General features: G+C 35.4%; 1 protein-coding gene and 1 pseudogene across 1 annotated transcript; both read left to right on the plus strand.

Moving 5' to 3' along the window:
• Positions 1 to 325: 325 nt before the first annotated feature.
• On the plus strand, positions 326 to 3,138 carry LOC149563839 (putative disease resistance protein At1g50180). Its single transcript, XM_089826967.1, has one exon. The coding sequence runs from the start codon at positions 399 to 401 to the stop codon at positions 3,117 to 3,119; it is 2,721 nt and encodes a 906-aa protein (XP_089683093.1). The 5' UTR covers positions 326 to 398; the 3' UTR covers positions 3,120 to 3,138.
• A 10,665-nt stretch (positions 3,139 to 13,803) lies between these two features.
• LOC149563840 (wall-associated receptor kinase-like 8) lies at positions 13,804 to 24,272 on the plus strand (annotated as a pseudogene).
• Positions 24,273 to 24,505: the final 233 nt, after the last annotated feature.

The raw sequence follows: 24,505 nt of genomic DNA on the forward strand, positions 1-24,505 counted from the left end.
TGAATTAATATGTATGTTTAGTAAAGGTAAACACATAAGTCTCCTCCTTAACTACATGGACTAATTATAATATTATTTTAAAAAAATTGCTATGCTTGTTTGATTCTAAAATTTAGTTGACCATGAATGTTCAAATATTTATACATAATTTACATTTATGTATGTAATTGGCATACGTACTCTGGGATCCAGATAAAGGTGATATTTTCATTATTGTAGTCTACCGTCTGCGCATCTACTTTAATTGTTAATAATCAATTTGATAGTCTCGTTACCGGTATTATACACAATCACAGCATCGAAGGTTTTGAGTTTCATTTCAGCTATTATATTGTCTCTGAGTTCGGCCTGCAGCGCTTACTTAAGACGCAGATTTGTGAGCTTGAAATCTTAAAAAGATGGATTCCGTGCTTGCAGATCCTGTAGTTAGAAGAGTCCGCGAGATGTTTGTTCAACAAGTCACTAATCAGATAACTTTGGTGATGAACTTTAGAGAAGAATTTGAAGAGCTGGAGAACACAATCGAGCAAATCAATTGCTTTTTGAAAGAAGCTGATGAAGAGCCCAGCGAACAGAAGAAGTCGTCTGTGATCAATTGGCTGAAGAAAGTCCGTGACCTTGCTTGGCAGGCAGAGGACATTCGTGAAGAATGTGCCTTTGAATTCAAGTACGGTAATATCTCTCAGTCATGCACTCTGAGTTATAGTCAATTGATTTTTCGCCTTAGAATGGGACGAAGAATAAAAAAGGTGAAAGCCCGATTGAGCTCCGTTGTTAAAGAGGGAGAGCAGCTGAAAACATACAAGACCATAGCGTCTCCTGCAGCAGCAGTGGCATCAACGAGTGGATCAGCGAAGGGGAAAACATCTAGTCTGCTGCCCAGAGATGCCCATCCAGTAGGGATAGATTCCAAAGTTGAACACCTGATGAGGTTGTTAGAAAGCCCACAAACTCCGATTATAGCCGTCGTTGGTATGGGCGGCCTGGGGAAGACATTTCTTCTCCAGAATTTCTACGACAAAGCAAAATCCAGGTTTGAGTATTCTATTTGGCTATCTATCTCTAAATCTTATTGTGTCAAGGATTTGCAAAATGATATAGCCTCCCACATAGGTTTGGAAAAAGAGGTTGAGAAAGTAAGTGAAGGGAGAGCGGCTGAGCTGATTCATGGCCGTCTGAAAGGGAAACAATCTCTTATTGTGCTGGATGATGTATGGACGCTCTCCTCTGAAGATAATCTGATTGACAAGCTCGGTTTCCCAGCTGATAGATCTTCTAATCTTGTGATTAGCACGAGAAATATGGAGGTTGCTGAGAGTTCAAAGGCCCGAGTTTACAAGATGGAAAATCTGTCAGATGAAGACAGCTGGAGGCTGTTCTGTGCCTATGCATTCCCTGATTGTGAGGGCGGCAACAGAGCGCCGTCAGATGTGGAAGAGGAGGGCAGGAAGATCGTACAACATTGTGGAAACTTACCTCTTGTCATCAAAACGCTAGCAGCATCTCTGGCTAACAACAGGCATGTCAACGACTGGGAGTCGAAATTCCGTCAGCTGCAGAGGACAGTTAGTCGTATTCCCAATCGTGACCCTGCCAAGGATATCTTAAAATTGATTTACGATTCTCTGCCAGCACATCTGAAAGAATGCTTTGCTTATCTTTCTTTCTTCCCCGAGGACACAGACATAGACTGTGAGTACCTCATTAGTCTATGGATTGGAGAGGGGCTCGTTCCGGCTGGAGAGGACCAGTGGGAGATGGCTTGGCATTGTTTCTATGAACTTGTTGATCTGTGTCTGATTCAATTCCGGGAAGATCGGAGGATGACTGTGTTACATTCAACTATATGTTACAAATTGACCAAAATTTGCAAAATTCACGATGTGTTGCAAGAATTGGCCATAAAAATATCTAGAGAAAACAAATGTTCATTTTCTGTTGAAGGTGCCATTGCAGAAACTGGGACGTCGTGCCGGATCTTACTGGCCAAGAAAGATGTGAATGATAATGCTATCTCACAGAGCCGTCCCGTTTGCCTCCGTACACTCTCGCTGTCCCAGAATAAGGAGATCAGAAGCATCCCCGCTAACTTTTTCACCGCCATGAGAGGACTGCGCGTTCTGGATTTGAGCTCCACGAACATCTCCGCATTGCCCGCGTCGGTGGGAAAGATGAAGCTTCTTAAGGTCCTAAACCTGAGGGATACATTGATGGAGGAGGTGCCAGAGTGTGTGAGGTTTCTGAAATCTCTCTTGTTTCTTGCAATGCCTAGATCGACAAGTAAGCAGTTGCCTGCATGGGTAAGTGAACTCACAAGTCTTCAGCATTTAGAATGCGAGAGTGTTAATCGCATGCCAAAAGGATTATCCAGTTTGGCCTCTTTGAGAACACTGCGCTCGAGCATGTTGGAGCTGTCCATGGAACACGATAATGAATTCATGTCTTTAGAGGATTTGGCGAAGATGACTGAGCTTCAGGAGCTACAGTTCAATGTAAATGATGAGAGGGAGCTGAAGAAAATAGAAGGAGGGATGCTTGCAGAGCTGGTGAGGATGCGTCGTCTCAGAATCGCATGTAAGGTTGGTGCTGGACCAGATCTTCCTCTGTTTCCAGATAAAATGAAAGCAATGAAATATCTGGAAAGTCTTACGCTGGAGTGCTTTGCAATACCAAGCTGGATATGTGGGTTAGTGAATCTGAAGGAATTGAGTTTAACTTGGTGCGAATGTAGCGAGTATCCGGATTTGCATAGAATGTCAAATCTGGTGAGCTTGTCATTGTGTGGGAATGAGAGTTGCAGTGAATTGCCAAAGGAATTCGGAAGCTCCGGAGGATTTCCACACCTCCGTTACTTCACAATTTGGGGATTCGAGAAGCTGGAGGTGCTGCCGGAATTGGCGGAGCGGGCGATGGCTTGTCTTGAGGAGTTGGTTTTATGGGATTGTCCCAATTTGAAGAAAGTGCCCAACGGATTAGAGAAGTTAAAAAGACTCAAGGAGCTCAATTATGGATGTTCAGAGACGAATGGATGGTCGGAGATACTGAAGAAGGGCGGAGAATATTGGGAAAAAATCAAAGCCAATAATCCATCTATAACTATTACTGTTAGAGGTTTGTGAGTATTATATTGTTTTGGGTGTAATTCATGCCGCCTACTATATTCAGTTATATTAAATTGGAGCCTTTTCAAGTTTTCTATGGATTTCTTAATTCCTGATATGCAGGAATATTGATGTAATTATTTCAATACAATTAAGAATTATTATTGTACTTGTTTTAGGCAATGTACTATTGCATTCAGAGTTTGTTGTATATTACATTTAACTATTATATTGTTTTCAATCAATAGAAATAAAATATTTTTTTGTAATGTTGAGTTTGTTATATAATTAAAAAAAATTAATATATTTTTTAAATTTTAGAAAAAAAAATTATTGAAGAGTTTATTGGTTGATGGGAAAAAAAGTAAGAAGAAAAATAAAAATAAACACAGAAATTTGAAGAAATAAAATTTAACTATGAAATGAATGTTTGGATGCATTAACTGTCCTTTAATTTTGTTTTAGACTTTTATTTGAGCATTGGAACTTCCAATATCTTCTATTTGTCAATGATTGAATCATGTATTAACATAGTAATTAATACTTCAGCATTATGCTATATGAATGTTGTAGAATACAATAATTAAGCATTGTCATTCTTTACATCATAAGCTAATCTTTTTCTCATATAGGTAATTATAATTTGGTTCTCTATTAATAATTTGATTTTACATTACAACTTAAGTTTCTAAAATTGAATATCTTTCAATTTAAAAATAATTAATTATAACTGTTTTTCTTTTGTATATTATTATTTCATAATGACAAAGTGTGAACCAATAATGAACAGTAGATCTTTCAATGCTACAAATTTAGACTTCATGTATGATGATATAGAAGTACAATAGAATATCTATGCAATAGATGTAAATGCTCAATGATGAAATACTCGCATGTAAATAATTGATCTTGCTAACATGTCATAATACAAGTATAGTAGAAGAATGATAATGGGAGGAGAGATGAAGAATGGATGGATGAGAATCAATTAAATAGGTGATTGGAATCAAGTAGGGATGAAAATAAAGCAAGGGAATGGAAGATAGGTAATGGTATGGGAATGAGCGAGAGAAGGGAGATACATTCATCACATTAAGTCAACAAGATTACAATGGCACTTGGTATGTATGAATAGATCAAACCTACATATGAAACATGATAAATCAATAAATTTATTGCAATTCTTACTAGTCAAATCAAAAAATGCTATGAATGATTATTGTAACCTTGAGAAGGTAAAATAGTATATTTAAAATAAATAGAAATAAAATCTAAAAGTAACAATAAATAGAATATTATTACATTTTGACAATTAAAGTGGATGTGAGGATGATGCTTGCTCTTAAGAAAATATAACCTACAATAGAAAAGAATGGACACATGTATCCTAGGTTTAGAGATAAATTAAAATGTAGGTATATATCATTAAGATGACTAAATGATAATGTGTTAGTATAGGTTTGTTTTGTTTGGGAATTCTTTTGGGTTATTTTCATCCAATTTGTTATCCCCATATTTGTCTCACCACTGTTGTTACTAATACCCAAGATTTACCAAGTTCAACTTGAACTTGAACCATCGTTAACCTTTACTTCAACTTCAACTTCAAGCTGGTATTATTTGCGAAAGTGAAAAATCCTTCTTTTGATTTACCTATCAACCTAACATGTCTTGTGCAAGGAGGAAGCTAAAGTTGGAACAAGAAAGTGCCACTTCAACTTCAACTTCATTTCCCCATTTTATAATGGTTTTCTCTTGTTTTCTTCTAATAGGGATTTTTTAAGTAAAACAAGCATGCTTTTCTAAAAACGTGGTCCCACATTCTTGTTAGGAGCCAGAGATGTAAAAGACAATAAACGTGATAGGTAAGTAGCATGTGTCAAAGTACAAGTTATTTTTGGGAAAGTAAAAGTAATGATCAACTGACATCATTAGAAGTAAGATTGCATGCTGATTTGACAAGGACAATTAATTAAAAATAGTTGAGAAGTCTTGTCAAATAAATACACACACTGATATTAATGATTTCACACACTTCATGCTATCCATGATTTTCCAAAATCTCACTCCTTAAATTCTCCCCTTTTCTAGTTTAATTGCTTATCTTACCTTGTCAGAGCCCAAAACATCAAGCTAGTAAGAATAGATTTGGAGTGCTTGGCTTTGTAGAAACTATTGAGTGCATTATTCAACCTTCTTTGTATATTTTATTTTCTTGCTCATGGTTTATGTTAGCTTTCTTTTCAAAATTTAAGTTTGCAATCCTTTGTTAAAACAACCATTCCTCTCTTTTAGCCCAAGCTTCGTCAGCCTAAGAAACCCTACTTGTTGAGCCCCTTATTGAAGATTCAGGATACTTTCCTAGTTAATGTGGACTTGACCAAACTAGTATAAAGAGATAAGAATGTACAATGTGAACCCATATACCAGAAGCTCACTAGTAGTAGTTTCATATAAGTTGCAACATTCCCGACTACCATAGGATTCCCATAATTGATTGTTGAGTGTGTGAATCATTGTGAACCTCTGACCAAATGTATTAGGAAGGTCATAGGTGAATTTTTGGCCAGAATTGATAGGGTTGTAGTTAGCTCATCCTTAAGAATACCTCATAAAGAACCTTATTAGCAATGAACATTTGAGGAGGTTAGACACTTGTATGGAAAAAAAAAAGAAGGATTATGACTCTATTGTAGCACAAACCTAGCTTGTAAGACCAACATTAGGAGGCTCAAGGTTACCCAAACCACTGACAATTTAAAGCATTTTATTAAGGAAATCATTGACATAGTTTTTCTGCTCAATAAAGTACAAGGAAATGAGCATGCCTTTCACTAGGATCATTGGATGTATTTGTTCATTCAAAAAATTGTTGAAGAAGAGAAATTCATTGACTAGTTAGACTTGATAGTTGAAGGGTTGCACACATGCCTTGTTGTTTTGAATAACTTTGGCCTATTCTTCATGTCTTCCTTTTTGGTTTACATCCTAGCTATTTCTAAAGAATGGGAAGGTCTCCCACATGGGATTTGGACATATAACATGAGTATTTACCAGTACTATAGAAACCTATAAGCTAAGGAACCCTATAAAGAATTCCAGAGAATTAATGATGTGTTTCTAGGGAAACTAGTTTTTGAGCTTTGAGGTCAAGAGAATTGTAGTCTCTTTGAAGAATCTATGCATGCTATTAAGATTTATGATTGTTATTATATTTAGTTTCCTAGATTCACTTATATCAGAGTCAGAGGTTTCATTAATGAACCTTTGAAGTTGCCTTGCTATTGCCTCTAGATAATGTCATCCTTTCAAAAATATGTAGGTAGCTCATCAATGTTACAAATTTATCTGAAAATATTAAGAGGACTCATACTTTTCCATTTCCTATAGAGATTGGCACTACAGATATGTTCCAACATTAAACAAGCTATTTTGACAAAGTAGGTGATATCTAATCTATACCTCAAGCCCTACTTTACTAGAAGAAACTTTTATTACATAGGTTTTGCCAAAGAAAACCTCAAACATGCATCCTCCCTCAAACATGTTTCTCACTTAGAAGATTAATGGGTCAATTGCTCTGATGAGTTTGAAGTAAGAAAAATATTATGATCAAGAATGATCATAGGCCAAATACAAGATTCAAAATTAATCTTGACACCAATTGGGTAGAGGAAGATGATAATGAGGAGGTGGTTGATCCCTTGTATATTGAACAAATCAAGTGTCTCCCTATCCTTGAACTAGATTGGAACAAGAGAGAAGAAGACGATTTATATTCTCAAATGACAGGTGTTTTGAAGATGACAGAAAATTGGTTGAAAAAAAAGATTAATCGAGTGTCTACTGAAAAAAAACAAAAATCACTCAAAAGTTAGACCAAAGAAGCCTTCCAAAGAGCTAAGTTTTGTTGCCTCTAACTATATCATTGGTGATTCTATTGTAGGTTAAGAGGAAGCTGAAGTTGAAGCATCTATTCCTTAGGTTCAACTTTTTGTTCTAGATCTTTTAGACTTTTGAAAAGGATTAATTTTGTAAATCTATTCATTAACTATTTCATATGGGCAATTTCAAGTTTTTCATCTTAAGATCTTCCTACTCATGCAAGAAATTATATGCACTTTGACTGTGTGTAGTAGCAATGACATAAAAAAAATGAGCTAATTAGGCTCAAGTTTTCCATTCTATTCTCATTCCCAAATATTCTTTTAATTCTCATTTACAAAAAGGACTTGGGAACTTTGTGGCTAAGGTTTGTTAGAATATATTATTTAGATAAAAAATTAATATATCTATAAATGGTTAAAATAGATGTGATTCTACTTATAAAGGAGATCAAATAGATGCAAACAACAAAACTTGTATTCATCATCAATGAAGTGCTTAAAATAATGTGTAATGAAGAGATTTTTACACTAATTGACAATATTTGTTTGGTACTAAAGACTATGTAGGAAACAAGGAGTACTATTACTAGGTGTATGGATGATAGTCTAGTATTACAAAAGGGAAATATTAAGGTGAAAATGTTAGTCATGGCTAGTATCAACAAAAAAATTTGACAATTGTCAAAAATGATTTCTTTTCTAGTGTGGCTATTATCTTTAGAGCAATGAGGGTGGACCAATGATGTCAAATATATATTTATTTACAAAGTAAAAAAATGTTAACATTTTCAAAGGTTTTTCATTATTTGTGATGATGACAAAAGATATTTCCTAATGAATAATGATATGAAAAAGGATGAATTTATATATTTATATAGGTTATGGTGGCATTGCATGATCATTGGATGATGAAGGGTTAATCTTTCTAACCACGTATTGATCCAATTGACAAAAGGCCATGAAGTTGTGATGGGTGGGAATTCCTACAAAGGTGTATGAATGATATTTCCATGTTAGTTACATATAAGGGACATTTTAACACACTATAATGCATCATTTTCCATTGCAAACTAGTAATATTTATTTAAAAGGGTATTTTTGGTATTACCATTCTAGCAATATGTGCTCCACAAATAGCATGTGTACCTATTGTAATGTGATGCTAGCAATTAGAAACTATTATATCCTTGATAAAAAAGTATGTTTCCAAAGATAGTGTAACATGAAGTATATTGGTTATATCATGAGAGAAATTTTGAATGTCATGCTATCTAAATGATCTGGGACCACCAATATCATAATAGATCTTAATTAAAAGACATTGTGTTTATGTACTAGTGTTGTTTAACTAGAATTCACAGTGTTTACTATTATGTTATGACCATCGTAAACCTATAACAATATGATGTTATACTAATGCTAAACCTTGCAATCTTACATATATCTTATGACCATCGTAGACCTATAACAATATGATGTTATTGTTATATTAATATCAAGTCTTGCAGTCACATCATCATATTTTGCCACGTTGTTAAGTGCACGAAAATGCAAACCTAAATGCTTCAGATATAAAACCAGCCCAAGAGGATAGTGAAGAGAATGTCATCCTTAAATTGTATTGCGTGTTTGATACATCAAAATATAATATAGCTTTCCATAATGACGTATCACTAATAAAGATGATAGACTTCAGAACAAAATCTACAAAAGAATGAATATCTATTAACAGTGTTCTAACGATTGATTAGCAAGAAAGTGCTCCTTTAATAACCTTCTTAGCCAAATATTCAAAGTCAAAACTATCATATAGAATAACTCACTGTGCCATTCATTCAGAATGGGATGCTCATGAAAAGAGACATGAATCATTCTACATTAGAGATAAGCTTAATATGCAGTCACACAGTGTGTTGAAGGATTTTATGAGCTAAAACAACAAAAAATGCTCATTCCACGGGAGCGGAAAACAAATTGCTGTCTGTTTCCATAAAGTTTATTATGTCGAAGTCAAGTCTTTTCTCTTTTGGCAGGAATCTTGTTTTAACTTTATTCACATTTTTCAACCTATTTTCTAAATGAATCGGAAAGCATAAACTTTATACAGAGTTTCTAACTTTTTTCCCGACTGAATGGCCCATGCTAAAGCGATTCCTTTAAAATTTTGCTTTATACAGAGTTTCTAGTTTTTTTCCCGACAGAGGACCCACATCAAATGGATTCTATGTTTCTTTACGCAGAGTTTCTCATTGTTTTCTAGAGTGAAGGGCCCACATTAAAGCGATTACATTACTAAATTGACTGTCAAATCTCGCCAGACGACATAATTGACTTCGACTTCCATAGTGGCGAAACGGAAAAGCGGGAAGATATATGGTACTGAAAAATGTAGTACGGTAGCAATGGAGATGCATAAGGTGGATACGAAAATATCCATTGCTCACGACGTAGTTGTGTGGCGGTAAGAAATGAGAGAGTTTTCAACGGAAAATAAATCAAACTTCTATACAAGCATTACTGTAGCATCTCTATAGAGCAAAGTGGGCGAACTACTAAAAACATCTCTATAGATATTGGTCTTATTAAAGATGACATTGTTGTAAATTGGAAACAGATGAAATTAACTAACTACCATGTTTGGCATGTGGACTGCGTGATAGATATAGAGGTTGAGTGTGAAGAGGATGTGAGACATACAAATGAAATGATTGAATGGGAGTTGCTATATCAAATGGGGCTTACTAGTGTTGAGAACTTGAATGCTCTTGAAATGCTTGGTCAATGTGACCTTGATCATATCAAAAAATGGGATGAATGTTCTATACCATCAGGAATATCCTCAACAACAATATCCTTATACTCATTCAACAACTCCGTAGTTTCTTTTGGCATTTGGTCAATATAAGTAGTTTTTGTTGTCACTTGGTCATTACCAGCTTCTGCTACTCGGCCATTACTACCTTTGATCGAAAGTTCACACTTCCCAATTTCACAAAACTTATCTCATCCTGAACTCCAGATCTCAATCCATTTAGATATCTTACAATTTTCTCAACATCATCATCCACATGTCCATATCTGATGTCCAATCTATAAAATTCCTTAGTATACTCTTTCATAGTCATGTCTCTTTGTCTCAAATTTTGCATCTTTCTCAGCAAGCTAACTTGGTACTCAATAGGAAGGAATTTGTTCTTTACCTTATTCACTAGCTTCACCCAAGTTTTGATATTCTCCTTTCCTCTCCTTTGTCTATCAGTTTGCAAATGCTCCTACCATAGTGAAGAATGACCTTTTAGCCTAGTAATTGCAAGTTTCACTTTCTTATTATTAGAAGTGTTTTCATACTCAAAGAACTTCTCCATATAAGAGATCCAATCCAACACAACATTGGTGTTTAGTTTTCCATCATAAGGAACAACTTCTACAACAAGCTTCGAATGTGCCCTAGACAATACTCTCAACAATCTTTCCTCATCTTGATCTTCTTCAGGTTCTGGATTAGGGTTTGGTGCTACCACTTCATCATCAGTCACATCATCAAGATGTGCTCCTCTCCTCTGGGCTATCTCCACAGCATCTAATCTAGCTGCTATTTGTCTCAATGTATCCAATATGACATTATTAGCATTTTCTCTACCACAAACCATCTTTAGAAATCAAGTTCCTACAAGATCTTAACCCTCTACAAGTTATAGTTCAAATCCGTAGATTTGCAACCCTACAACTAAATTTGAATCAGGGTTCTACACAATCTACTCTCCACAAGGATGTACCTTAAGCTCTGATACCACTTGATGCAAGGAGGGCGAGCAGAACTAGGGCCAATGGGACACCCAACAATCTAAACCAAACTTGCAGAGTTAACACAATGGAAACAAACACACAAAGAGAACAACACCACAAAGAGAGAACATGATTCCTTATTGATTCATCAAATAATCGACATACATACCCAATTGTAGGCTTTCTAGGTTATGACTAGATACAAAAATACATTGAAGATCCATGATCTAGCTTCAAATTCGCACTTCCAGACACATATGCAATAGACTTTCTTAGTCGTCCAAAATCTCTAAGTTTTACTCCCACAATCCCCTCTAACTCTAAGCCTAAACACCCTATTTATACTTGCCAAAATAGCTTATAGAAGATTCTAGAACATTACATAACAGAAAGGCTGACCCTAAAATGGTTTGTACACATCCCTAAACAAGATCTTATCATAAAAGTCACAATCATAATTAATCTCGCAAGTCGGCTCCCATTAAGATCCAAAACACAAAAAACTTGCCAAAAAAATGCTGACACTCAACATCAATAGGAACACTCGATACACATTGTGGAACTTGGCACACATTGCAAAGTGAGATGGGATAAAACACAACTTCAAATGTTAGTATGACATGGGATAACATCAACTCAACTTATACTGCAAAATTACCAGCACTTGGCAATTTCTGCAACTCAGCAATGACTGCAACTCGGAAACAACTGGCAAAATGAACACAAATGAGTAGGATAACACATCTACCAAGGATGCTCCTACATCAATTGAGCCCTGTAGAAGAGCATAATTTTGTTAACCAAATCGCCATTTGCAACTTTGGAAGCAATGGGTATGGGAATTTAAGAGTATTTGAAAAAGTTCGCATTCGAGACTCAAGAGTCATTGAAAGCTTCGATGCTCCATATTCAAGAGCTTTTGAAAGCCTTATAAGTTTATAGAAAATGCTCCATGAGAGCCTTGATACATAAAAGTCAATATTCTGAGCAAGGCAAGATCACAATTGAAATTTAGAAAATGAGTTATTCTCACTCATCCTCCAAATTTGTGGTTACATTTTCTCTAAATTTGTGATTTAATCCAACATAAATTTCATGTCCATAACATTATTGTCGAGATAGAGTTTGAAGTTTCATACATGACTATTTTCATTGTTCATATTTCTTAAGCAATTGCATGCTTCCACTTCTCAATTTTTGCTGTAACTACATCTCAAAAGATGACAAAAATCTTTTCCACATAAAAGAGAGTGATTGAATTGGTGGAGGTAATAATTTGACAGATTAGATTACTTTTGATGAAGAACCCCTGTAGTTTGAATGGAGTCTCTTGCAATTATTTGATTGTTGTCACTACACTTAATCTCATTGGAACTTCACTTTCAAATAATTTGTCTTCTACCAAATGCCTTCTTCAAGGTTGGACACCTTTGCTAAGAAATCGATGGCACTCTCTTTATTTTCCATGTAATTCACACTTGAATATATTAGTCACAAGACGAGTAGGAAATGGTACACATCAACATTCTCGTTGATAGTTTTTCTTTTTTCTTCTTTTCTTGGAGACAAGTCAATGACACAAAATAGGATAAATGGACTATAACAAGATTTAGTAAACAAAAATAATCATGCTAAATATCCCATGATCAATGAATATATATTCTTTTCAGCGGCAACTCTTATTGATAAAATTTAAAATGATATTGCTCTAGATGCACCATCAAGCCCCTTTATGTCCATAGTAATTTTTTAGACTAAGGAACTTAGGTTTATGTAACCATTTAAACTACCTTAACTGTAGAAGAATTGAGTTTGCTTTCATTACATAGTAATTGCAGACCCCCTTTGGATATCTTCACCAATGAATACTCCTCTCAATGGCCACATTATTTTCTTTGATGCCTATGTAATAATTCTTTAATCTTGATTCCAATGTATTTAATTATTTTATTACATTTGTAGCTCACTCTAATAAGATGTTGATTAACTAGAATAATTTTCTAGAAATGTCATTGTCATTGTTATAGATGTGTTCCAAATAAAAATGAAGGCTTATAAATATGAGAGGAGAAGACATGTCTCTATGGTTAAACATCTCTAGTTAACATATTAATATAATAGTAATATAAATAGCCATATATGTAATATATTTTTAAATTATTATATAATAATATATTATATATAATATATATTATTTATATAAGATATTATCTTAAGGATGATTTACCATCAACAAGGTATCTCACGTTAAAATCAATCCAAAAGAAGCTAAAACCTTAACAACTATAAGCAACACAAGGAAAGGAAGAGACTCATCTATCATAGTCAAGTGATCAATTTACTTCAAAGGATCTTCATCAACAATTAGAATTTCATTTCTAGGATCAATCCATTGATTCATCCTAATAGGTACATCAATCTCAAATCCTTTAACCGGGTGGACCTAATAGTCCTTTGTAGAAAATCCTAACAGAGTACATACTTAATTGTATTGTATAAATCCTTTCACAAGGTGGACCTAACAACACTTATTACTCTTAATCGAGTAGATCAAAAAAAGTGATCAACTGTAAGCCTTAATAGGCCAACTTTATTACTGTAGTGGTGAAGTATTCTAGGTGCCATCCCCATGCCAGTTCTACCTTCTACTTGGAGGGTTTCTAGGTTACCAAATATTGTGTTGTGGTGTTGCTACTTTACTAATTTATGTTTCTTGCATGCAAGTAGATTAGACAACTTACAAAAAAGTGGATTGAGTAAAAGAATTTTATGTGGTTCTTGATTCACCCCCTTGGCTTCCCCCCCTCTCTCAATCACCTAGCTTGCATTACATTTCCAACACCAATATAGGTTTAGAAGTTGTGGAAACATTAGTATCTATTTGTCTCTAAGTTGTATACACATTTGTCATGAATTCAATATATAAGGTGTATTTGATTTTTTTGGTTTGCATTTTATGAGCTTGTGTTGATCTCTCTTAGTTTTTATTTTAAAGATGAATTAATTTAATTTGAATGGTTAACTATAGAATGGACATGCTAATAGGATACAAAGGTATAATATGATGGTGGTATTTGTAGAATTTTTAATGGAAGATGATTTCACTTGATGTTAAATTATTAGTTGAGGGTGTATATGACCTTTGGTTTGACTCTAAAGATCTTGGATTTGGCACTGTCATTGGATATTTCTTTTAATCTAGATTGGGAGAAAATTCATTAAATAATCTCTTTTAAACTCACATTGTAGTGTTAGTTATATTTTAGTTGTTTGATCCTAGTTTATTTGATAAATGAACAATGTGAAGACCATAACCAAATTATGAGCTATCTCATCTTCTTTCTTATATTTTCATTGGGATTAATCTACTAATCATTCACTATGTCTAGCATAATTTAAATTATATCTTCAGATATTGAGTAGGTTCATCCACCTTGGTTTTGTAGAGCTAGAATTGTATAAGAATTCAACCCCTAGCCTACTCTTGTTATTTGACCAATGACTCTATTTGTCTATGGATAGATGGTAAAACTTAAGTTTTTCTAGAATATCATTTGGAATAACCAAAAGGCAAGATGGGAAATCTTGAAATTGAATATTGAGATGCAATTTGAGGAGACACTATCAACATGTAAAATACTAGAGCTAATCAAGATCCTTTCTATGCAAGGTCTAAATATTTTGGATTGATTTTAAATAACCTCATATCATTTTAAGATGCATTAAGCTAGGTTGCTTGTCTAATATTTTGTCTCACAAAGTGTTTCTCATTGCAAATTAATTTTAAAGACATCACTCTAACAATGGTTAGCCAACTCACATGATGTATCACAAGTAATAATTAGGGTCTTATCTTTCCTAACGACATTCCTCATGTTAGATATTATGCATTAAAGTTAGCACAAACCACTAGCATGACCTTCCTCAACCCATTTCACCTTATTGTCCCATTTAAAAGATAAATACTTTATTTAAAGTAATTTTTTGTTGTATTATTAATCTACTCATCCCTTTTATCTTACCAAACAAGTGACTCCAAAATTCTTGGCCCATATAACATCTAAAGTTTGTGGATGACCTTTCTCTTTTGGTATAATTTTTTATTGAGTCATTGTGCTTGTGATAGTTAAAGCTTGTATGAGTTATGATGTATGCATTATGAACTTTGATAAATACATCTAAATATAAGTAGTTGAAAGTGAATAACTTTCATTCACTTTATTCATACAAGCAATCCAAAGATGATATGTGTTCTTGGGAAGTTGTGTTGAGTAAGAAACATTATTTTCTCAATTACCCAACAATTTACCTGAAAGGTATTTCTAGCATATCCTTTAGATTCTAAAGTAGAATTTCTCATTATGTGATCATAAAAAATGAAGAAAATAGGATAGCAATAAGGGTGGTACATAAAAATTATATGCAACTATATATTTTTAGTTAATTGGTGATTAGTTGTACGTCAAACTCTGCTACACTCAAGTCAAATGTAAAATATTATATGTAATTTTTTCTAATACAAATGGATGGTCAATATGTGGTTAACTTTGATGATTTAAATTAAAACAGTTTGTAAATATGCTTAGAAATACTTTGTGATTTTAAAAACTATTTTAGAATTTGAATTCAATAGTATTTTCAAAATATTATATTGATAAACATTTGAATAAGCGATTAAAATCAAATCAAACCATTGAATGTAAATATCTATGAAATTATTGTAGGTACAATTTGTTCAATATCTTTAACTTAATCTTGAAGGAAGTTCTATAATAAAAAATGAAATAATTCTATTGTGATTATTAATTTAATAATGTGTAATTAAGCTTATTTTGTCGGCTTCATAGGCATCGCTACAAAAAATAAGTGAGACGGGACCATGTTGCGAATGCGAACGATGCTTCCATTCACAATAAGAATATATGTAGAGCCCTAGAGATCGTAGCTTATTTTTGCATATTGAGCATGCCTGAAACACTAAATAAGATCTTCATGACGACCCTTACAATCGTTTGTGTAGTTTATTGAATTTTGCTCTACTTTTCTAGTCAAGATGTAGCACTCAAAGAAGATGATTGCTCTCGCCTAGATCCTCAAACATGTGGAAATCTGACACTGCCTTAACCCTTCCAATTGAACCAAAATAGTTGTGGCTTTCTTGGTTTTGAGATCACCTACAGAGGAAAATCGACTCCTTATGAATCTGGAATCCCCTATCTCAGAACCCTGACGGGAGACGTAGAGGTCCGAAATATATCTGACAACCACATTCCGGGTGACGCCGCTACCTCCTATGCCTTGCCCTGCAACAATAATAATGTCAAAGCATTCAACCTTTCTGATAAAGGGCCATTTAGAATTTTTGAAGCTAATAACTTCTTTTCTGTTGGTTGTGGAATAATTTTTTCTTTGACACATTTTTGGCCACTGGAAACGCTGCTTACACGGGACATTCCTCTCCTACATGTAATCAGATACGTACTGTGAAAACATGGGACTGCAAAGACAATAGTTGTGGAAAGATACCGATTCCTGGATGTTTCACAACAATTATCGTTAGCATAATAGAGAACCCACCTGACTGTAGCTATTCGATTTGTGCTATAGTTGACCAAGACAGTTTCAGTTCGAATCTCGAATCGAAGTTCCAAGTCCAAGGTGCTAGTTACTCCATGCGGCTCGACTGGGCTATTCCGAACAACACTTATTCCATGGCTAGACTGGGCCATATTTCATACTAGCATGCACAAAATGCAACCGCCCAAGATAAAGGCTGGGGATATTTGTGCAAGTGCAATAGTAACTTTGGGAGATGGATACATCTGTCAAAAAAATTTAAAATCACAAAATTAATTTCTCACTCAGCACAAACTATTACCGAGTGCCAATTTTGCTAGGCACTTTAATAAACTGAGTGGTAAGAGAGTGCTGAGTGAATTCGACAAAATGAAAAACAACTCGGTAGCCACTAGATGTCAAGTGAGCTCGGTAGTGTGGATGCCGAGTGACCTCGGTAGCCACTGGAGAGTGGAGCTTAGTAGAAGAAGGTACTAAGTGAACTCAGCCGTAACCATAAAGTTAAAACTCAAATTAAAGACCAAACTGAGTTACAGACTTCCAATGTGAATGTTATCACCATTAAAACCAGAGAACCAAAAGCTTAAATATATTCAACAATAAACTTCACAAATGGAATTTATAGAAAAAATACAATGGATTCACATATGCTCGCTTACTATTTAACTTTGTTTCAAACTATTACAAATCTGGGAGCATTCGACTTCAACTAGAAAACCCTAAAATAATCCTAAAAACTTCAAGCTATTAAACAACTGAAAACATTGAACTTGCAACTCTAATGGCTGCATACAATAACACCTGGAGCAATCACTACTTCAATAGGATGAACTCAACAAACAATAAACTTACAAAACGATCAAAGGAAACACATGCAACTGGAAACATGACACAAACTTCCTTCTATCTCTGCAACAACTGAATTTGCTGATCACTTTCATTCTCTATGCAACTTCTCTCTTCTCTGCTTTGCTAAACTTCAACTTCTTTTTAACTGCAACTCATCGAATGAGAGAGTGAGTCATTCCTTTTTCTTCCACCACAAAAAATTTCCCCCTCTTTTCCAAATTTTAAAACTCACCTACTCGTATTAAATCTTTTAAATGTTGTGCAGGTCGTTAGAGGTGGTAGGTGAGCGTTTGACTCTAAGGACAATCAATTAAATGCAATTAATATTCCAACACTCCCCCTTTGTCCCGAGCCAAACAAACAAGGATCAATGCTAATCCAAATCAACTACACCAAGACACTCTCTTAGATGTACAAAAGTTCTAATGCCTAATGGCTTGGTAAAAATGTCTGCTAGATGCTACTCAGACTTACAAAATTCCATTTTGATATCCCCATTCTCCACCAACTCTTTGATGAAGTGATATCTGATTTCAATATGCTTGCTTCTCCCATTAAATATTGGATTCTTGGACAATGCAATTGAGGAGACATTGTCACAATAAATTGTAGTTCCATTCTCTTACCTTTCATTCAAATCTGTCAAAATCCTTCTTAACCAAATAGCTTGATATGCTACTCCATTTGCTGCCATGTATTAAGCCTTTGTTGTAGATTGAGCAACAATAGATTGCTTCTTAGATGCCTATGAGATTGCACCTGATCCGATATGGAACATGTATCTGGAAGTGCTCTTCCTATCATCTAAACTTTCGGCCCAATCACTATCAGTATAACCCACCAGCTTGAAATTATTTGTTGTAGTATACAAAATTATAAAACCCTTGGTATCATTCACATAACTTAGGATCCTCTTTCCCGCTTGCCAATGAAAATCCTTTGGTGTTTCCATAAATCTAAAAATCAAACTTACTACATGCATCAAGTCTAGTCAAGTTGCTGTCAAATAGATTAAACTTCCAACCATACTCTTGTAGAGTGTTGGATCCATTCTTTTGCTAAAGTCTTCCTTCCTCAACTTCAAACCAATTATTTTTGGTGTGGGGGCTAGCTTACAATTCTGCAGTTTGAATCTCTCCAAGATCTGTCCTGCATATTTTTCTTAAGAGATGAAAATGCCATAATGCATTTGTTTTACTTCTATGCCTAGAAAGTACTTCAAGAGACCTAGGTTTGTCATTTCAAACTCATTTTTCATGGCCTCTTTGAACTCACCAATTAGAGCCTTCTCATTTCCAGTAAAAATCAAATCATCTACATACAAGACAACAATCAATACATTTCTATTTGTTGTCTTGATGTAGAGAGTTGGCTCACCATTGCTTTTGCTAAAGCCATTGCTCATCAAATATGAGTCAATCCTACTATACCATGTGCATGGAGCTTGCTTGAGCCCATAAAGAGCTCTTTCCAATCTATATGCTTTTTTCTTTTCACCTGCTACTTCATAACCAGGTGGCTGCTCCACATATACTTCTTCCTTCAATACACCATTTAGGAAGGTAGACTTCACATCCATTTGATATACCTTCCATTTGTGCTGAGCTACAATTGCTATGATAGCACGCACAATTTCCATTCTTGCAACCGGAGCATATGTCTCACCATAATCTCTACCATACTACAATTTGTAGCCCTTGACTACCAGCCTTGCCTTATGCCTATCAATCTTGCCTTCAACATTACATTTGGTCTTGTAGACCCATTTCACTCCAATCACTTGCTTCTTGGGAAGCAAATCAATTAGCTCCCATGTCTCATTCTTTTTTATAGCATCTATCTCCTCATCCCTGGCTTTACACTATTTCTTCTCCTTAACAGCTTCTTCAATATATATTGGATCACTATGAGAAAATAATGCAAAATTAACACTCTTATCATAATCTTCATACCTTTCATTTTGGTATATCTCTCTAAGACTCTTGGTCTTCCTTGGTAACAAAGAAGAGAGTGTGGGATTAGAATCTTCACTGTTGCTTGTCACTGACACTCGGTCATGCTTAGAGGAGCTCAACAATAATTGAGGTTGCTTGTCTTTTCTTCTATCTGACCCTTCTTGTTGTTCATCAACATCTTCTTCATTCATAATTGACACTTTAATAGAAGTGCTCAATGACTCATCAATCAGTCTATACCATGACTGATTTTCAAGAAATTCTACATTTCTTGAGAGAATCATCTTATTGTTCAATGGGTCATACAATTTGTATGCCTTTGATTCTGAGCTATACCCTATGAAGATGCACTTCACACCTTTGTCAACCAATTTCTACCTTTACTCTTTAGGCACATGTGCATATGCTACATATCCAAACACCCTTAGGTGTTCAACTATCCATCTTCCTTGTGACTATGCTTCCATTGGAATTCTATCACAGACTGCCTTTGTAAGACACCTATTAATTAGGTAAATTACAGTTGCCATAGCCTCTCCCCAAAATTTAGTTGGAAGACCTTTCTCTTTCATCATGCTCCTTGCCATTTCAATAATGGTCCTATTCTTTCTTTCGACCACTCCATTTTGCTATGGTGTATAGCCGGCTTTGAGCTCTTTCTTTAAGTCATGTTTCTCGCAAACATTTACAAAAAGAATTGGAGGTATACTTCTATCCTCTATTTGATCTTAGGACCTTGATATAGTTTCCACATTCTCTTTTAGTTTGGGCTTTGAGCTCAAGAAACTTATTAAATGCTTCAGATTTAGATTTCAAAAAATAAACCCATGTCCTACAACTAAAATCATCAATAAATGTCATAAAATAAGTACTCCCCCCAATGGAAGTAACTTGCATAGAACCGACTAGGTCAGTATGCACTATCGACTAGGTCGGTATGCACTAACTCTAATGGATATCTAGCCTTCCTAGAATTTTCAGAATGAAAGGGAAGCCTATGTTGCTTACCCAAAATACAAGCCTCACACTTGTCACATGAATTTCCTAGTTGTGGTGAACTTTCTACCATTCTTTTATTTGACAACAAATTTAAACCAGCATAGCTTAGATGACCATACTTAAAGTGCCATAGCCGCGAGGAGTCTTCAATCACACTCCTTAGAGCTGATTGTGTAGGAGGTGTAGCACTAACTTGAGATAAGAAACATGTTTCAATCCTCAAAAGAAACATTCTGTTCTTTGTCATTTGAACTGCTGCAAGTAAGTTCTTGCTCTCATCCTTTTCATGAATGACACACATGTCATTCTCCCTCAACACTTTGTATCCATTTTGAATGAGCTAACTAATGCTCATCAAATTGTGCTTCATACAAGGGGCAAAATATACATTTTGTATTTCTTTTTTCTCACCTTGCTTGGTGCAAACCATAATAGATCCTTTGCCCATTGCTAGTAGGGTTTCATTGTTACCCATTTTAATCTCAGATTTGAAACTCTTGTCAATGAATGAAAAAAAGGTTTCATTACCACTCATGTGGTTGCTACATCCATTGTTGAGGTACCAAACCTCAGGGCTTTCTTCTTTACCAATATTACACATGATGAAGGTAGTGGCATTGTTTCCACTTCTCATATTCACATCAACCACATTTGCTTGTCCTTACTGATCATTTTACTTCTTTCAGCATTCACTTGCATAATGCCCATATTTATGATAGTACTAGCATTCTACATTACTCCTATTTGAGTTGTAGTTTTTCTTACTTGCTCTTGAAGTATTTTGTGAGCTACTTGCTCCATCTGCTCTTCCTAAGCTTTTTGCTACAATATTTTTTTGTCCTCCATTACCTCAGCCTCTGCCTCTAGAGTTTCTACCTAAGCCATTTCTTCCTCTCCCCCTTTCTCTTGGATTTGATTGAGTCTTGAATGCTTGCTCTTGAGAAGAAGAAGATGTATTTCTATTGATCCTATGCTCATGGGTTTGAAGAGTAGCCATCAAATCATCCATTGTCAAAACAATGAGGTCTTTTGCCTCTTCTATGGTCATGACCAAATTGTCATATTTATGAGGTAAACTCCTCAATATCTTTTCCACTATCCTCTACTCTTGATAGTCTTCTCCATTTGACTTCAATTGATTAATCACATTGGAGGTCCTTGAACTGAAGTCTACAACTAATTCATTTTTTTTCATCTGAAGGTTCTCAAATTCCCTCCTTATATTCTGTAGCTTTACTGTGCGAATTTCATTAGTCCCCTTGAAGTTCATCTCAAGGATATCCCAAACTTCCTTTGCCTAATTTGTTACTCCAATCTTTGAGAAAATTGTCTCTGTTATTGCTGCTTCAATCAAACTTAATGCCTTAGCATCCTTCCTTCTTGACTCTTTCAACTGAGTCTTTTGATTATTGGTAAGAACAGTATACTAAGTTGGGTCTATCACATCATTGAACCCATTAATCACAAACTCCCATAAATCATTTGCAACCATTATGGTCTTCATCTTCTTTGCCTATGTATCATAATTTTGTCCATTGAAGGGTGGTGGCTACTACCATATCTTTCTTGCATCTCCTACTATGATAAATATCTTTGAAATTTTTTTCCTAACTCACTGTGGATGTGGGGCCTCAAGGCTCTGATACCATGTCAAAAAAAATTAAAATCACAACATTAATTTCTCACTTGGCACAAACTATTATCTAGTGCTAGTTTTGCTCGACACTTTAATAAACCGAGTGGTAGGAGAGTGCCGAGTGAACTCGACAAATGAAAATCAACTTGGTAGCCACTAGATGTCGAGTGAGCTTGGTAGTGTGCATGCTGACTGAAATCGATAGCCACTAGAAGGTGGAGCTCAATAGAAGAAGGTACCGAGTGAACTCGGTAGTAACTATAAAGTTAAAACTCAAATTAAAGACCAAACCGAGTGACAAACTTCCAATGTGAATGTTATCACCATTAAAATCAGAGAACCAAAAGCTCAAATATATTCAACAATAAACTTCATAAATGAAATTTATAGAAGAAAGACAATGGATTCACGTATGTCTACTTGCTTACTATTTAACTTTGATTCAAACTATTACAAATCTGGGAGCATTCGGCTTCAACTAGAAAACTCTAAAATAACCCTAAAAACTTCAAACTATTAAAAAACTTAAAACTTTGAACTTGCAGCTTTAATTGTTGCATATAATAACACTTGGAGCAATCACTACTTCAACAAGACGAACTCAACAAATAATAAACTTATAGAATGATCAGAGGAAACATGTGCAACTAGAAACATGACACAAACTTCCTTCTATCTCTGCAAAAACTAGATTTGCTGATCACTTCCCTTCTCTCTACAACTTCTCTCTTCTCTGCTTTGCTGAACTTCAACTTCTTTTTAACTCCAACTCATTGAATGAGAGAGTGAGTTATTCCTTTTTCTTCTACCACAAAAAATTTCCCCCTCTTTTCCAAATTTTAAAACTCACCTACTCTTTTCCAAATTTTAAAACTCACCTACCCATATTAAATCTTTTAAACATTGTGCAAGTCGTTAGAAGTTTTAGGTGGGCGTTTGGCTCCAAGGACAATCAATTAAATGCAATTAATATTCCAACAACATCAACCGCACGGGATGCACAGGTGTAAATGATCTATTTACGTTTGCAGCAATTTTTTTAAAATTCCTTTTAATTTAGATTCTACTCTAATGCTCTTGCATTGCACGACTCCAGAAATCAAGAAATGCAAAGGTTCCGATTGCATTCAAACTTTATCAGTCATCGCAGGTATCTATTGTTTCTCGGCATAAAGCAGCTGTAAGATATTGCTCCTGTCTGTTTTACATTTCCTACAATAATATATAGTTCTCTATTTGGGAAATGCAGGAGTATGTGGGACACTAGTAGCTGTGCTACTCGGCGGAGGCCTCCTCTGGATTTTCATGCTATGGAAATCCAGGCGCGACAAGGAAAGGAACTCCGAAAGGAAAGGAGGTGATCGGTGGGAAGAATTAATTTCATCACGAGGAGGACTGGAAGGACATAAACTGTTCTCCTTGAACGAGATCTCCAAAGCCACGAAGAGGTTCTCTCCGAATTTGATTGTGGGAATCGGCTGGAACGGCACCTATTACAAAGGCACTCTCACCGATCAAAGAATTGTGGCTATCAAGAAGTTCAAGGAAGCTGATTACAAAGAATTCTATCAGTTTATCGTTGAAGCTTTTGAGTTAAGCCGAATCAATCACAGAAACGTGGTGAAGTTACTGGGCTGCTGCCTGGAAGCTTCGGTTCCTCTGTTGGTTTATGGATACATTTCCAATGGAACATTGTTCGATCATCTTCACAGTAAAACGAAAGAGGCGCAGCAGCAGCAAATTCCATGGGAGCAGCGCCTGTGCATAGCGACTGAAACTGCGGAAGCTTTATCGCACTTGCACTCTGTACCACCAACGCCGATTGTGCACAGGAATGTCAAGTCTTCAAACATTCTGCTGGACAATGATTATAATCCAAAAGTCGGAGACTTCGGAGTGTCTTCTCTGCTGCCGCTTGGGCAAACAAACATTGCTAAGATTGTGCAGGGGACAATGGGCTACTTGGATCCTGAATACTTCCGATCGTTTCAGCTAACTGAGAAAAGTGATGCGTACAGCTTTGGAGTGGTTCTGGTGTAGCTTTTGAGAGGTTCGAAACCTGATTCGTATATAAAGAAGAAGAACCAGAGCAACTTGGCTATATTTTTTCTCTCCACTGTAAACAAGACAGGCTTCAGGGAGCTCCTAGATCCTAGTCTTGACGTGGATGAAGGTAAAAACATGGAGTCAATGAGAAGAGTGGCGAGCTTAGCGAAGGAGTGCCTTAACATTGATGGGGAGAAGAGGCCTTCAATGAAAAAAGTGGTTCAGGAATTGCTTCGGATGAAGGATGGCGAAACAGGGAAAGATGTAGCAGACACTCCAGAAGAAGTGGTTGAAGCTGTAGCCGATGAAGAAGAAAGAAAAGATGGAATTGGGTCCACTCAATCAACAACAACAGTGTAGTTCAGCATTTGGCGTTGAAGATCTTAGGGACGACGTTAGAAATGGCAGACATAGTCTCTGGTTTATGCCATGTTAGTATTCAACAATACATATCTTGTGTACCCCTATTCGTACTGTTCGTTAGATATGGATATGAATGTAATCTGGCTTGTTTAGATTATTATTAGTTCCTCCACGTTACTAATGGACTCATTAGATTCCATGGTATTAGTTGGAAGTATGATATTTTCTAAAAATTTGAAGATATTCTAATCTTTTCAACTCTTCTATTGATATGTATTTTCAAAATTAAGATTTCTTTTTAATTTA

This window comes from Cupressus sempervirens, chromosome 4 (genome assembly GCF_028749045.1).
Source record: "Cupressus sempervirens isolate cs-2001-9-10 chromosome 4, ASM2874904v1, whole genome shotgun sequence".
NCBI lineage: Eukaryota > Viridiplantae > Streptophyta > Pinopsida > Cupressales > Cupressaceae > Cupressus > Cupressus sempervirens.

Bases quoted from the DNA above. Each gene is read 5' to 3' on its own strand.
- LOC149563839 (XM_089826967.1), top strand. From the start codon at position 399: ATGGATTCCGTGCTTGCAGATCCTGTAGTTAGAAGAGTCCGCGAGATG.